Here is a 16553-nt window from a genome sequence, read left to right as displayed (position 1 = left end):
CAGTTGCCAAATCTCTTTAATTTCACCCTTTAAATATTTCTCTGATGCACTCCCTCCTCTAAATTCCTATGTGTTGACTCATTTCAGGTTTTCATCATTTCTCACCTGGCCCTTGGCATTAGCTCCCAACTGCTCTCCTTAACTTCAGACTTACTCCCTTGAATCCACCCTCCATAGAGCTACCAAGGATCCATCTACAGCACACTTAAGGCTATGTCATTCCCATTGCTCCTTAATAGACATGTGAGACATTCCATGATCTGACCCCCGCCTACACCGCCAAGTACCTCTTTGCTTCTCCCTCCTTTACGTTCTTCAGTTGAGATCTTCCCATGAGAATTGGGTTTACCAAATTAAAATTTCATATCGTGGTGCTAATGAAGACCATGAGGTAAATTAGAAATGTTTTCACTATAAAGTATTAACTTAACCTTCAAAAAGTAAAAACGTTATCTTTTGTTCTACAGGAAAAATTATACATAATTTTTTAAAATTGAAAAGTAAATATTTCAATTTGCCTTATCATACATGTATTTTAATAACTGTAATTAATTTTCTGCATATAATCTTTAACTGAATAAGGATCTTTTCATGGTAATATTTATACTGTTCCAATGGTGAATACTGACTTAGAAGTATATAATTTAATAACTTACTTGTATAAGTCTTTACAGTTTGCAGATGATTTTCATATGCTTTATTCCATTTTATCCTACAATCCCTTGAGACAGTAAGGAATCAGTATCCTTCATTTTACAGTTCAGGAAACTGAGGCTCAGAAGAATTGCATCACTTGCCAAAGACCCGGAGTGACAGTCAGGATTAATTTTAGCTCTTCTGAGTCAAAATCTAGTTCTCTTTTCACTATTTCTTTTAGCTTCATCTGACTAATATGGACATTATAAAACATCGCATGGTTGAGAAAATACCTTAAATAAATTTCCTCAGCCTTCAGAATTTGTGTTAAACTTTGTCAGTTATTTAATGCTTGCTAATGTTCTTCTTTACCCTTTTCTATATCACTATACATTTCTTTTAGAAAGTTTCACAGTATGGTAAATTTCTATGAACTGAATCAATTCTTTCACTGATTTGTACACAAAATAATTTATATATATATATATATGTACATATGTATATATTTTCATGAAAAAAAAATTCATCAGTAAATAAAGCATTCTGAGTATCTCTCAGCCCTCAACATTCTGAACTCCTACAACTTTGCTCTCGTTTCTTGGTTTAGTTACTTAAAGTGTGATAATAAAAATGAGAAGCATTTGAAATATTAATCTTGATCAATGTCTATTTAATATAAATTTCTAATTGTAAAATTTCTTAACCTCAACAATTCAGTATTGTGAAAAAGTTTAGATGATGTTTAAAATTTCAAATATTTAGTTTGTTTTTTAGAAGTAGCAGTCATACTCAATAATCTAATTACCGAAATCATATTCCCTGATAAATTACATAAATTGGCTGAGACCCTAATTCAGTATTGTGAAAAAGTTTAGATGATGTTTAAAATTTCAAATATTTAGTTTGTTTTTTAAAAGTAGCAGTCATACTCAATAATCTAATTACCGAAATCATATTCCCTGATAAATTACATAAATTGGCTGAGACCCTATTTTTTTTTCTGTTGCTTTTTCCTATGTGTGTTGTGTGTGATTCAAGACAGCGGATGAAAGAATCATCATTCTACTCATTATGCCTTACCATGTGGCAGATCCCTCAGGAGTTTGTGAAGCTTCAGGTTAGCCATGAAGAGTTCCTCTGTATGAAAGTATTGCTCCTTCTTAATACAAGTGAGTTGAGTACAAGTAACTTAAAACAAGATACTTAATTTTTCAATTTTTAATTCATTAGGAAAGTTTCAAACAATATGATCATATACCTATATATGCAATAGAAATCTTAGATTGTGACTACAAAGAAAAAACTCCTATATGTTGTCATAGACATTAATAAAATTGCTTGATATTTTTCATATTTTACCTACCATATAACATTAATATAGCCTAAATAATTCTTTTTTATTTTAGAGAACATATGACTAAATGACTTTTTTGTATTTACCTAATTCAGTATTATAAACTAATTAATAGTGCATAAACACAAACTATGCTTCCTTCTAACACCACCAACACCACCTCCACAAAAGTATTTACTATATAAATACACAATTTTGTTTGAAATTATTCTCGTTATATCAGGATAGGCTAATAGGTATAAAAAATAACTACAAAGATCAGTAGCTTAATACAAGAGCAGTTTGTTTATCACTCACCGTCACTGTTCATTGGGTTAGCAAGAAAAACCCAGCCTCCTTCCATACGGTGGCTTTGCCCTTTCCTAGCAGCTTGGAGTCCTCCAGTGCATCTGACTAGAATGAGCACTGAGTGAGAGAAGGTTTGGAGGTGAGGCCTGAAACTGTCTTGCATCACTTGCACCCACATTCCACCACCCATCTTACCTGCAGAAGAGGCCAGGAAATGTGGTCTAGCTGTATGCTGGGCAGAAAGAGGAAATGGCATATTATAAAGCATAGCATTGGTCACCAGAATGACAAACAGATACCCATTTCACTCTTTCTCATGCATAAAGAACACAATCACCTCTGCCTCAGTTGATCCCCAAGGGTCCATGTGGGAAAAGTTAAAAGAAAAAAATCTGCTTTTACCCTTTTCTGTGCCCCTGCATGCACAGGCAGGTACAGCCCTTAAATGTACCAGCTGATGCTTCCTGACTCATAATAATTTGCAAGAGAACCACAGGGAGCTAAGACATTAGGTTGTGGGTGAGCCAAGCGTCTTTCTCAGCTGCATCTTCGCAGGGACTTCTTTCTAGTGGCATGAATCTCAAGTGGCTGGGGGCTGGTTGAGGGGGGTGGCACAAGTCAGGAGGAAAGGCAGAAAAGCTAAACCCTGAAAATGGAAGGTTTCCTCATGGAATCTATGTGAAGACAGGGACCAATACAGGATCTAAGGATCCATAGACCATTCCTTATTGGAGCAGGGATTTTCAAGCCTTACTTGGTGAAAGATCACAGAGTGGACAAAGAGCATTGATATGGGACTGGCCAGAGAGTCAACTGAAATAAATTTAATATTACAGTAGTTAACCTCTTGCTCTTCTTTGCTTGAGGGTAATGAATTCTATAGTGGTTATATCACAGATCATCCTAGATCTCCTAAATTAGTTTATATCTTTAACATAATTCTGTGTTTATGGATAGGCTGCATTATGCTGGGGCGACAGACAACACTCTAAATATCCAGTGCAGATCAACAGGGAGGCTCTGCTCGTTGTCATTGCTCAGGAACCCAGGCAAATGAGGGCTGCATCTTGAGTCACACTTCCACAGTCACTAGAGCAGTGGTAAGGAAAGGAAGTGGCAAACATATGACTTCCACTCATATTATAGAAAGCAAGATTCTTGGCCACTTGCCACTTTAAGAAAAGGGAAAACACCGAAACATTTGGTGAATAGTACTTCGGTTTTCCACAAATTCTAATTAAAATGCTAATGAGATTTTAAACAGGAGGGAGAGGGGGAGAAGATAACTTGGCAAAGCTATTGAAAATTCATCTTTAAATGTAGAGCAATTAATAGAATTGAAAAGCTACAATAATTAATGCAGCATAAGAGAAGAAAAGATACACTGAATTGTTGAGTCAAGTCAGATAACTTTATATTAGAACTTAAATTCTATAGTGGGAAACATCACAAATCAATGAATATGGAACAAATAAATGTCATTGAGAAAAACAGCTTTATATTTGGAGAAAAATTAGTTTGGATATTTAGCTCAAATTATATTCTAAAATAGATACCGGATAATTGAGTTAAATGTAAACACTCAAATTAAAAAATAAACTACAAGCAATATAAAAAATAAATGCAACGGGGAAATTGGCAAAGGGAAAATTTGATGATTTGATAGTTACAAAGTTAAACATTCCCATTTGCCATTAAAAATTAAAATATAGATCTTCAGGAATAGACGGCAGGTTAAATACACAGTTTTACCATTGTTCCCTCCAAAACTGCACTAAAATCTTAGTAAAGGTATTTACTAGAAAATAATTAAGAAAAAATAATTGATGGGATTGGTTGGGAACCGTAAAGGGACTTGCAAAGATTTAAAATAACTGCTATATGAAGTAACTGGACAGAAGAGACTATAGATACACATACAGTACACATATATGAGGGTACTTCCAAAAGTTCATGGAAATATTCATATTAACCTTTAATTCTATTTTTCCACAAACTTTCTGAAGCAAAAATTGCACATTTTCAAACTTATCCTTGAGAGTCTCCTTTATATTCAAGATCTGATCTCTTGAAAACTCAAAACTAACTTTTTGGTTTCTCTTAAGTTTATATCTGTGGCCTTCTTTTTCTAAGGGTTGTAAGAAGCCAAAGTCTGATTTGGGTGCAGGGTATAATAGGGGTTTAAAAAGCTTTTTTTTCTCCTCTTTGCTGGGCACATACAGTTGACTTTAAACTAAGTACACATCTCTGTAGATATATTGCTAAGAGTCAAGATTATAAATGTATAGTAATATAAATCCAAGAGGTTATGTGATTTTTCTTTCAGCAGTCTGCAGAAAAAGGCAGATGTTTCATTGAAGGTTGATGACTTGTTTGTAGGACAAGAGAAGCCAATGGAAAAATGAAGCAAGAAGCTGGGGATTCTGTTAATAGATGTGCTGGAAAAATCCAGCAGATAAGCATCTCAGATAAGCGACAACAGTAGGACCTAAAAGATTTAGAATAGCTATGGTGAAATTGACAATTTAGTGTAAATATGAGAACTAGCCATAAAAATAGGAAGTTGTGCCTAAGATAGGAATATAGGAATTATAGATTTCAGGGGTAAATATCTAAATTAGTAGTTAACACCATAATGGGAATAAGTGGCATTCCCATTAAAATCAGAAACAAAATAGGAATACCTGCCATCACTATTATTATTTAATATTATTCTGTAAGTCCTGAACAATGCAATGAATTGTGAAGCAGAAATGAGAGCTACAACTATTGGAAAGGGGAAAATGAAAATATTATTTGAATGCGGTGTTGTTGTATACCATTAAAACAAATGATAATCAACACAAAATTGTTCAAACTAAAAATAGAGTATAACTAAGTGACTGGATATAAGGGAAATATTTAAATGTTAATAGCTTTCTCCCATATCAACTGGAAGGCATTAGACAATTTAATGGAGCAATGTTACAATTACAACATAAAAAGTTAAAGTATTCAGGAATAATTTTAATGAGAAATACTTGAGATTTATATGAAGAACACAAAACTTTACAGAGAGATCCAAGTATGTGTTAAAAAGAAAATAAAAAGGACCAAGAATTCATGCAGCTATAAACTAAATCAAATCAAGTATTTGAGATAGGACTGTAGAATAATGTCAGGTGATCTTTTGAGAAAATGATAAGTAAGTTAAATGCATAATTTGTTGACACAAGTCTAAAATAAGTAAGCTGAAATGTTTTTTAGTGTACAAAGTTGTTGTTCTCATATTCTTCCCGTAAACGAGAAGTTTACATATCTTGACACTATTAATAGCACTATGTCTTTCTTATTTAAAGTGTTTTTATCTACAGTTATACATCAAAAGCACAGAAGTTTATATTATAAATTATTAGTGTCATCTTTTTAGACATAACTTCCACTTGTAATTATCTTCTTACAGTTCCTTTGGAAGGACTGAGAAGTCAAAACCAGTTTGAAGAGATGAGATCGAGCTACATCAGAGAGCTCATCAAGGCAATTGGTTTGAGGCAAAAAGGAGTTGTCTCAAGCTCACAGCGTTTCTATCAACTTACAAAACTTCTTGATAACTTGCATGATGTAAGTATTTTTTTTCCAGAATATCAATGATTATTCTCTGAATTTCCATAACTTTTTAAATGTTAAATCTAAATTTTATTGTATATGGTTTCTTCGAATCTATATTTGCACTTGTGTTTTAAAAGAGTATTTTTATCACACTGCTCAGAATGTATATTGTGCTCTTTTCATTTTCAATGTAGATCACCCAAATATCCATTTACTAGTATTTGTATAATCTGAGGGTAATTTAATGGCTGATAGGAATTATGACACATTTCCTGAATATGTTCTAAAGTATTTTTGCCTAAAATTAAAGATTTATATACAGTAAAAGCAAAAGCATGGATGTGGAGAATAAGACTCTCATAATATTGCTGATGGGCAATCAGGCAACATATAGCAAAAGTTAAAATTTGCATAACTTTTAGGATTTACCTTAAAGAAATAATTAGGCATAAATTTAATATTTATATGCAAGGATGTTCACAGAAGAGGGGGGAAAAAAAAACCTAGAACTAGAAATACTCAACAACAGAACTGGATATATGTGTTTAGTCAAGACATATTCAATATAAGCTTTTATTGTTCCTATGTTCAGAAACCACATTAAAATGACAGTCAGGGCATACAAAAGCTATCCACTCAGCAAGTCAACTTTTGAGGCCTTACTCCTGAATATGAACAGACAGATGAAATTATGAGCTATTTGAATAAAGTCTCTAAAATGAAAGGCATAAAGCAAAACACACAGAAAAAAAGTAACTTGAAGGAAAAAGTACCAGTGCAGAGAGCAAAAGAAAACTTGTAAGATCCTCAGAGAAATAAGAATGAAGTTGTGTCTGTGAAATGAGAATAGAAAACATTAAAAAGGAACATTCAGCAAGAATATACTTTTGGATAACTAAATATAGAAGAACATAAATTAAAAATTCAATAAAAAGGCTTAAATATAAAGGAAACTCTCAGAAAAAATAAAAAAGGTAAAAAACATGGAAAATTAGAGGAAAGAAATAGCAAACTTAGGAGATTGATCCAGGGGGTTCCATCCTCAAGTTAATAAGAATTTCTAGAAGAAAGATTAAAGAAACTCAGGAAGAGGAAATTATGTAAGAAATCATAAAAGAAAAGTTGCTGGAACTGGATTGATCCAGGGGGTTCCATCCTCAAGTTAATAAGAATTTCTAGAAGAAAGATTAAAGAAAATCAGGAAGAGGAAATTATGTAAGAAATCATAAAAGAAAAGTTGCTGGAACTCAAAGATATGAGTTTTCTAACTGCAAGAGCCCAGTGTATAGGCACATTGTAAAATTTCAGCATACCAGGAATAAAGAAAATATCCAAAAATATACCAATAATAAAAGAAACAAGTCACACACAAATTATCAAGAAGATTCAGAATGCTGTTGGACTTCACAACAGCAACACTGGAAGCTAGAAGACAATGGAGTGATGCCTCCAGAATTTTGATGGAAAAGCACATCTTCAAAGAATTTGATACCCAGCAAAACCATCAAACGAGTATGATGGCCCCATAAACATATTTTCAGATACACAGGATCTCATAGAGTCTACCTGAAATACAACCTTTGTCAAAACCTACTACAGGATGTCTTACAACAAAACACTGGAATGAGCCAAGGAAGTAAAGAATCCAACCCAAGAGAGACTCAAAGAGTGATGTCCCAGCACAATAACTGTGTAAGATTAGTCTAGATTGGAGCAGTAATACAGGCGGTCCTAGGATACCAGCTCTAGGGGGGGAAAAAAAAAAGGAATTGAAAAGATCACATGGATGTATGATCCTATTGAGGTGATTTTTACATTTCTGTCAGAGAGTTCAACTATGGCTTTGTGACAAAGATAGAGAAAACAAAGCAAACAAGAACACTAGGTGATTAGCTGTGGCAAAATAACAAGTCATATAAGAGAGAAAATGTAATCCAGCAGGAAACAATAAAAATCTTAATAATATAAATACTGGACAGTTATTTAGCCAATACAGTATATAGAGAATGGGAAGAAGAGGAAATGTGTGTGTGGTTGAGGAGCGAGGTGTATAGTGCAAGAAAGTTCAATCCTCATTTTCCATAGTGAAAACCCAATGTCAAAATTGGAAAACAAAATTTGTTAGAAATGCGTAAGTAACTATGAAAAGACACAGACTAAAAAAGTTGAAAGCAGTTGTGTCTGGGGAGCTGGAATAAGGATGGGAAGAGGTATGTTAGGAAGCTGCTGGGTTTTGTGGTTGCTGCTGCTGTTATTTTGCTGTTAAAAATCTGCAGTACTATTTGACTTAAAATTATACACATAAATTGGAAGCTGCTGGGTTTTGTGGTTGCTGCTGCTGTTATTTTGCTGTTAAAAATCTGCAGTACTATTTGACTTTGATAAAGATAAAAATTTGATTAAGATGAATTATCTTGGGTTTTGGCCTAAGAAGAGTCAATATGCTGTTATATGAAAAAGCCAGATTAGCAAATAGAATTTATAAAATAATTGCATTTTAGAAATATTTATATATTTGTGTAATATTGTGTGTATGCTTGGAAAATACAACAGAGTGTTCACATTGGTTATCCTGTGGGATTATGAATAACTTTCAGTTCTTTAAATCTTTCCATAATATCAAAATATTTGATCACGGGTATGTGAGATTTTACATATTATTCTAGAAAGTGGTGGGAGTCATTTTCATTTTGGTAAGAAAAAAATCTTGATAAGTATTTATATTGTCAGAAAAATAAATTAGCATGTTTGAGTAGCACATGAATTTATCATTTTTCATGCTTGTTCCTACCCATTTGTTAAACCAACAGCTTGTCAAACAGCTTCACCTGTACTGCTTGAATACATTCATCCAGTCCCGGGCACTGAGTGTTGAATTTCCAGAAATGATGTCTGAAGTTATTGCCGCACAATTACCCAAGATCTTGGCAGGGATGGTGAAACCGCTTCTATTTCATAAAAAGTGAAAGTTGCTTTTTTTCCTTTAAAAAATTAAATTTTGTGGTATGTCTTTTTGTTTTGGTCAGGATTATGAGGTCTCGAGTTTTTATAATGTTCTGAAAGCCTTACATTTATACGTAGCATACCATGTAAATTTAAGACAAAATTGTGAGATTTTAATTATTTTCCTTTGTAAAGCATAATTAGAATTTTAAAGTGTTTTTGTGTACCCATATTTCCTTTAAAAGTTTACGAGATGGAAAAAGTACTAAAATTAATTGTTAAAGTAAACTGTATCTTATCCATATTATACCCTTTAGGTGAGGATTTTTAACTTTTGCATCTAAAAAATATTTAGAGAAGAAAAACCTTACAGGTAATACCAAAAAGCTATTATCTATGTTACTTCTAGGTTGCTCCCTTTGACTCCTTGATTATATTTCCAAAAATGAACTTTTAAAATGATATGTAAAATTTTCTCTACATGAGTGTATATACATTTCTGTAAGGAGGAAATTCATAGCCTTCATCTGATTTTCAGAAGTGTGTTTAATACAAAAATATATACATAGAAAGAGATTGATGTTTCTCAAACTAGGCAAAATAGCTCATACGTTAAGAGCGTTTCCCAGATTGGAGACACAAATCTCTAAGGAAGTAAGTAGAGCCATATCATTATGACAGCAGTATTGTGGGTTTGTAGTTTTTTTACAAACCGTTTTCGGGGTGGAGTTGCTTCCTAATAAGGTATTGTGAATAGAAATAGGAAGTCAGAAGACTATGTGTCCCAACTCCACTCTTTACCATTTGTGCCATGTGGAAAGTCCATTAACCTTACTGATTCTAAATTTGCTCACCTTTAAGAATGGTATAATATCTTTCCTTCAAAATGCTCCTTTTGGCCAGAGCTTCTTATTAACATCTTCTCAAATCAAAGAAGGAAGGAAGAAAGGAAGGAAGAAAGAAAGAGACATATTAATTCTCTTTCTTCTCTCCTCAGAAAGTTGAGCATGGTGTTCTTTTTCAGTAAGGAACAACAGACGAATCTCAGGTTGAAATTTTTTGAGTGCCTTTGATCAATTCTAAAAGAGATGCTTCAGGAAATACTAGATTCTGGCTTAAAACAATACAACCAATTACAATAACTAGAAAACACACAATTCACATTATTTTATGAACTGAAAACATTCCTTTAGAAGACAGACAAGAGTTCTTTTCTGAAATACATATACATACATATATAAGAGAAAGAACCGAGTTCATAGCACTGGTGAAACTCAGTCAAAACTAATCATTGTTTTCTGGATAAAGTAATTTATACAAATTTTAGGCATATATATATATATATATATGTATGTATGTATATATGTGTATATATATATATATACATATCAATTATATATTGGTAGACCCAATTTCTTTTTCTAAATTTATTTAAAATTGGATGTCTTGTTATCTTACAAATAAAACGTATAACCTTGTGCAGATTAATAGTTGTTAATGAGAAAATCAAAGTAACTTTGAAAACAATAGAGAAGAAACTGACTGAAATTTCTCATTTCTGAATGCATTTTTAATTACTCATTCCTTTCAACTGATAAATACTTGCAGCTTATCAAGGAACAATAACATAAAATATTCTTTTTTTTTTTTTTAATTTTTATTTTGTCAATATACAATGTATATGATCATTATGGCCCTTCACCGACACCTCCCGCCCTCCTCCCTCTCTCCCCTCCCCCTCAAGAATGTCCTTTCCGTTTGCTTGTTGTAACAACTTCAAAAAAAAGTATAGTAGTTATATCTTCTTCTTCATAAAATATTCTTAATAAATACTAATGTGACCTCCAAAACAAGATAAAGTAGTCTCATATGATTAAAAAAAAATGGCACAGTAATGTTACCATAACTGTTTTTTACGAATAAATTCTTCAATTTACAAAAAGAATTAGCTGTGGGGTATAGTTGTTCCCACAGGGCCATTTGAGAGAGGAATTAAAACAAGTTCCAATCAGTGCCTTTGGCTTGGGTTCATTAGATCTATATGTGGCAGGTATAATAGGTAACATACACATTTATAACTTTTGGTTATAACATTCAACAAAAGTTTAACCCAAATATTCCAAAGTCTCAACATTAGTATAAAAATGGTCTCTAGGAAGTATTTCTATACAGGTCTTTTTCTGTGAATGCGTGTGTATTACAGTAGACTTGACTGGTGTGTGGTTCTTCAGTCTTTATACACATACACGCACTCTCTCTCCATTCTCCAGGTCAAAGTTATCTTCTTAAAAAGGATTTAGTTATACCATTTTCTCACTGTAAAACACTCACTGACTTCCAATTATCTATTGCAGTGACTCTCAGTCATAGCTGCCTATTAGAATTTCCAAGTGAGCTTTTAAAAAATACCATTACTTGGGCTCCATCTTCAGAGATTACATTTTAATCGGTCTACTGTCCTTACTAATGCAAGCACATAGTAGATACTCTGAAATAATGCTCAAGTATCAATTCACATCTTCTGTTTATTTTCCACTGTCATGGATTCATCTTATGTTCCAGCCATTCAAATCTTTTTACCATCAATTTTCTGCCAGAATTTCCCCCTTTTGACTCCAATGCCACACATACATCAACGTTCCAGACTCAGCCAAATATCACTTCTGCAAAGTCTTCCCTGAGTCTTCCAGACAGTGATTTGCTTCCTCCTAGAGTTCTTCTGCCATTTTATGCACATCTGAATTACAAAGTACATTATACTACAATTCTGATTTTCCTGCAAGTCTGGGAGCCCCTTTGAGGTAGGACAATACTGTCTATTGACTGAGAGTTGAATGTTCTCTCTGTCTTTGGTGTCACCGTGGATCTCTATAATTCTTTGGTTACATCTCTGCATGTCCCTGTACCCATGATTTTATCACTTTCTCTTCCCATGCTTCCTTATCACCATCTCTTAATTTCCCTTCATTGCTTTTAAATTTTCCACCTTTTCTTCCTACTGAGATCTCTCTCTTTACTCACTATAACATAGGAGAATGAGAGTATATTTTATATATATTAAGAACAATACTTTATGTTCCCTATTCTAAATTTTAAAACTGAATGAATGGAATATTATTTTCCTCCCTAAGAAAAAATTCCACAATTGTAATTGTTGCTTATATTTAAGTAGCCCTCAATTGTTTTGTATTATAATGCTCAGCATAAAAATTTTCCTCATTTCCAATTTCATTTAGCAAATATTTATTGAGTACCTGCTGTTAGCACAAGAAAATATGCTAATAAGCTTTATGAAAATTTTGAGCTGAAGAAAGACTGTAACTTAAGAACGTTAACTGTCCAGTAGTCAGTAAACATCACAGTGCCTGATAAATAGTAGGCATGCATATATTTGTTGAGTGTATTACCATTCATACTCAACAAGTATTAGATTTAGTAGGTGCAAAGCATTATTTATATATGATTTTACTGAGATAAATGCCGCACAAAGTAAATTACTAACTTTAAAATAAATATTAAATAACACCTTAAGTCAAGTCAGTAATTCATTTGCATTAAATCTATATGTACATTTATTGAAAAATCTTTTAATATCTTTTTCCCCACAAATATGAAAGTATTTTTAATATGTCCCACGTACAATAGTTAAAGGAAATCTACCTCAGTGGGAGTAGTACCTCTCAAAATGGATTCTATGACATAAGCAAATGAATATAGTTGTTTTTTAAAAAACAGAAAGAACAAAAAGTGTCATTAGCTCTTTACACTCAAGTAATGGACACAGGGAACAGCTGATGATGTGATCATGTTATTATCTGATTCTTGTTACTTTGAATTAAAGCAATATTTTAATGATACACATTCTCCTCCACCAGCACAAACTTAATTTCCACAATAATTTAAAATTTTTCTGATTTCACTCAACTATGAAGGAATAGAATGTGGTGGCCACAGGGTTGGGTTTTGTTGTGGTGGTTATTGTTTTGCAATCTCATAAGAATGTTTGATATTCTTGAGTTGATCTTGATCCACATAGTAGATGACTAAAAACTAGGAATTAACATTTCAGGCTAAGCCTTTAAAGAAAACACACACACACACATGCCTTTTGAAAAAGAACATGACATCAGCAAATGGAAGATATCTAGTTTCTAAATCTTTTCATCTCCAAATTCTTACCTACTAATGTCTCCATTACTATGTAGTCATCGTAAACTTTATCTTCATTTTACAAGTCATGTTCTTTCTGGTAGCTCTAAAGAGAAGTTAAATCATAAGAAGACATATCAGGTTGCATATCAGGAAATACTTAAAGGTTACTGAAATAGATTATTGAGTTAATGAAAATATTTTCCTTAAAAAGGATTGAAAAGCCACTTGAGTCTGAAGCAATTATACCTCCAATATCAGTTATGTGACAAATTTTTGTGTTTTTAATGTTTAAAGATATGATACTTTTTGAGTAGGCAGTGCTATGCTATTTTTTTTCCACATTTAACATTAAAATAATTTATTGCTTCACAGCTTATATGCAGATATGGTAGGCAATATGTTTTCTGCCAAAACCGTGCCTTTTAAATAGCCATGGCATGTCAACCTGTAACTTCTGAATTATCCACAGCTACAGTGATGTATTTGATGATGGGCACTGTGGAAAGAGGTGGCCTAGAACTGTGCCCCACTTTTCTGCCACTTACTAGCTGGATAAGCTTACACAAGTCATTTAACCTCTCTGATTAAACCTGCCTTTGCCCAATTGTTTTGCGATTAATAGAAATGGAAACAAAAAAGTAAATAGGTGCTCAGAAATAGTAATTGCTATTATTATGTTTTCGCTAAGTCAAAGTTCTGGCTATAATTTGATCAAACTAATCAGCTATATTCTATAGTGAAACCAGGAACTTAGAAAATCCAGTTGCTTTATTTCTATCCCTATGTACTGTGATAATTTGATTGATTTTATTTGAAATTAGGACTAGAAATAATCAATTAGTTTCTTCACCTGAAAAGATATAATCTTTTGAGTTTGGGACCTGTCTTATTAGAAATCTAAAAAGGCTATCACTCTTTCACTATAAATATTTAAGAATAGTGATACTGATTCTGACACTTTTAAAGTATCTTTTTAAAATATATAGAGCTTGACTAGAACACAGCTGCTCCAAAAATCTTTGCTAAATACTACATGCCGAAATTACTTTTATTATGGCAGTAGTTCCACAAAAAGGAATAACAGGTCTAGAAATTATGATGAAATCATCAACCCCCCAAATAATATTTCTATCCTTAAGGAGGTTATGATATAAAATGCCCACAAGAGATCTTTATGTCTGCTTTGAGCTGATATCTTGTATTCCTTTAGTACAATGGTTTTTACATTTTTAGTTTGTACTGTGAATATTTGAGCAATTTCTTTCAACTACACTTAACTCTTTACACCTCACATTTCAGGATAGAATATGAAGCCTTTTTAATAACTTTATATCTCTAGAGCCTTGCATATAAGAAGCACTCAAAAATCAAAAAATATTTTTTTCACATTTAAAGATATATCATTTTTGTATTCAATAATTCAACAACCACGTCCCCATTGATAAAGTGAAATGGACAAGAGAAAAACCCAAGGAAAGGCATAACTCTATTTTTCCCAAAGTATGCCTTTCAAATAGCCATTGGATGTGGGAAATTCCACATCTCATAAATTTTATGGGAAATACATAGCCAGAGAGTTTGCCAAAAGTTTGCCAGGTTCTAAATTGCTTATCCTCACAAAACTAAGTCATGAAATGATTTTAAGGAAAAGAATATCACCCAGGCTCTGTGGTTTCAATATATTTTCCTTATTAAAGGTTGGGTGTCAGTCTCTCTCTCTACCTAGCATCTGCCATCTGTTTAATGTACCTTTATTCCATATTCCTGGTCTCTATCAAATCCAAAATTGAAAAACAAGCAGTAAAGCAACTGACTACTCACCCAGATTATGGAATACAATTCAATCTGGATTGTTCTATATCCCATAATATGAATCCAGGCTGAACTGGACCTGGATAATTGAGTTCATGTTGGATCCCTATTTGAACTCAGGAAAAAGGACCTACAGACCATCAGTTACCTGGGGTTCCTAGAACCTCTACCTCCAGAGTTAGGCCTGAATCAATGTGGCCTTACAAATTGAAAATAAGCTAAGAGTATTTGCTTTAATAATTTCTTCTCCCTTCACTGGAGAAGATTTAAGAATTTGGGGGAGTGTTGGTGATAAGTTAAATAGCAGTAGTTCACAGCAGCAATGATTTAATACATACATTCTCTGAATGTACTGTAACCAATGGGAAAAAACATATGAAGGGATCTGTTCCCCTCCTCGGAGTTGACTGCATTCCAAGGCAGAGCTCCCGGCACTTGCCTGGAGGCTGCGCCAGGGCTTGTCCACAGCTGCATAAGGCTGTGGAAAGGAGTTTGGAAAACTGTTGTAGGACTGCTGGATTAGTCCCAGAATGTCAACCTCATTTTCGATTTACTGGCTTTTGTTGCTTTATGTCATGCTGACCTTATTGTTAAACACAGGTTTGTTTGCTTTCTTTCCACTCATGGAAAAATGCGGAAAGCATTACTTTTAAGTTGTTGAAAGCATTAACTGACAAAGCACTTCAGAGAAATGTGAATTAGGCAGCTAAGAAAGCATACTCTGTTCATTACTTTAAACAAAATGTACATCCTTATTAACGCCACAGTGTGACAGTTGTCAGGGTCAACACTTAAGTAGATGTGAGTAAACTATTTAAATGGTATTGTAAATAGTTTTCAAGGCATACACATAGCTTATTTTTATCATCATTTGAAATTGCTCTTAATAATCAAATCCTGATGTATCCAATTTACCAAACATAAATTATTCTAAATGAAGCCTACTTAAATATGTTTTTCTCTTGTCAATTATATATAAAACCTAACGTCTCTGTCTATGATGTTTATGATGTTTTCTTAACCCATGAGTTTTTATTATTATGAATTATTTTGGAGAGCAGTGGTTTTAAGCTTTTTGCCATTAAAGAAAACTTTTTATTATCCTTCCCCCCAGAAAAGCTTATATTTTAAAGTATCTATTCACTAAACTGTGTTCTTATTAAGAAATAGTTGTTTTGTTTTCTTAATGTTTTATTATTTAAAAACATATGAATTAGAGTTGCTGAGCAGCGTAACAATTATATCCACGCTGATTTGATATTTTTTGTGCAGCCTTAACTTGGTAGATATAAAGTTTTTTTTTTTAATAATAATAACAAAATAATCAATGGACTTTTATCATAGCTCTCCTAAATTAGGCGAGGAACTAGAGATTTGAGGTCATAATATATAAAATTAAGTTTTCTTGCTCTAAGGGTTTAAAATTAATGAGAAAGACCAAAAAGATATATGGAGAGCTAACATAAGCATACCATGTTTTTGTCAAAACAGATATGCAGCTATGCTTGTTCTTCATAGGGTGAAAATACTATCCAGAATCTACTTACAATGGTAAACCCGGTTTTTGACATGACTAGGTGTAGATTTTCACATGGCAGTCTTTAGAATTCATCATTTTAACCAATAAAGTATCTCCTTTTGACCTTAGTATAGTATTCTACATATTTTAACTTTTCTGAAATGTGCATATTCACAAGGAAAGTCAGAGCAGAGAGGTATTTAAAATAAATAAAAATCTTTTCATTGAAATTTGTGAAAAAAAGAATATAAAAGTTCCCTG

General features: G+C 32.8%; 1 protein-coding gene across 1 annotated transcript in view; it reads left to right on the top strand.

Moving 5' to 3' along the window:
* PGR (progesterone receptor) overlaps window positions 1–8832 on the top strand; it is a 75775-nt gene extending 66943 nt beyond the window's left edge. The window contains exons 7-9 of the mRNA XM_008584634.1: window positions 1675–1805; window positions 5721–5878; window positions 8677–8832. Of these exons, the coding sequence (XP_008582856.1) occupies window positions 1675–1805; window positions 5721–5878; window positions 8677–8832 (445 nt within the window). The remainder of the gene's footprint in view (window positions 1–1674; window positions 1806–5720; window positions 5879–8676) is intronic.
* Window positions 8833–16553: the final 7721 nt, after the last annotated feature.

The sequence above is a fragment of the Galeopterus variegatus genome, unplaced genomic scaffold (assembly GCF_000696425.1).
Source record: "Galeopterus variegatus unplaced genomic scaffold, G_variegatus-3.0.2 Scaffold3322, whole genome shotgun sequence".
NCBI classification, from domain to species: Eukaryota; Metazoa; Chordata; class Mammalia; order Dermoptera; family Cynocephalidae; genus Galeopterus; species Galeopterus variegatus.
This window is presented reverse-complemented; position numbering and strand designations above follow the sequence as displayed.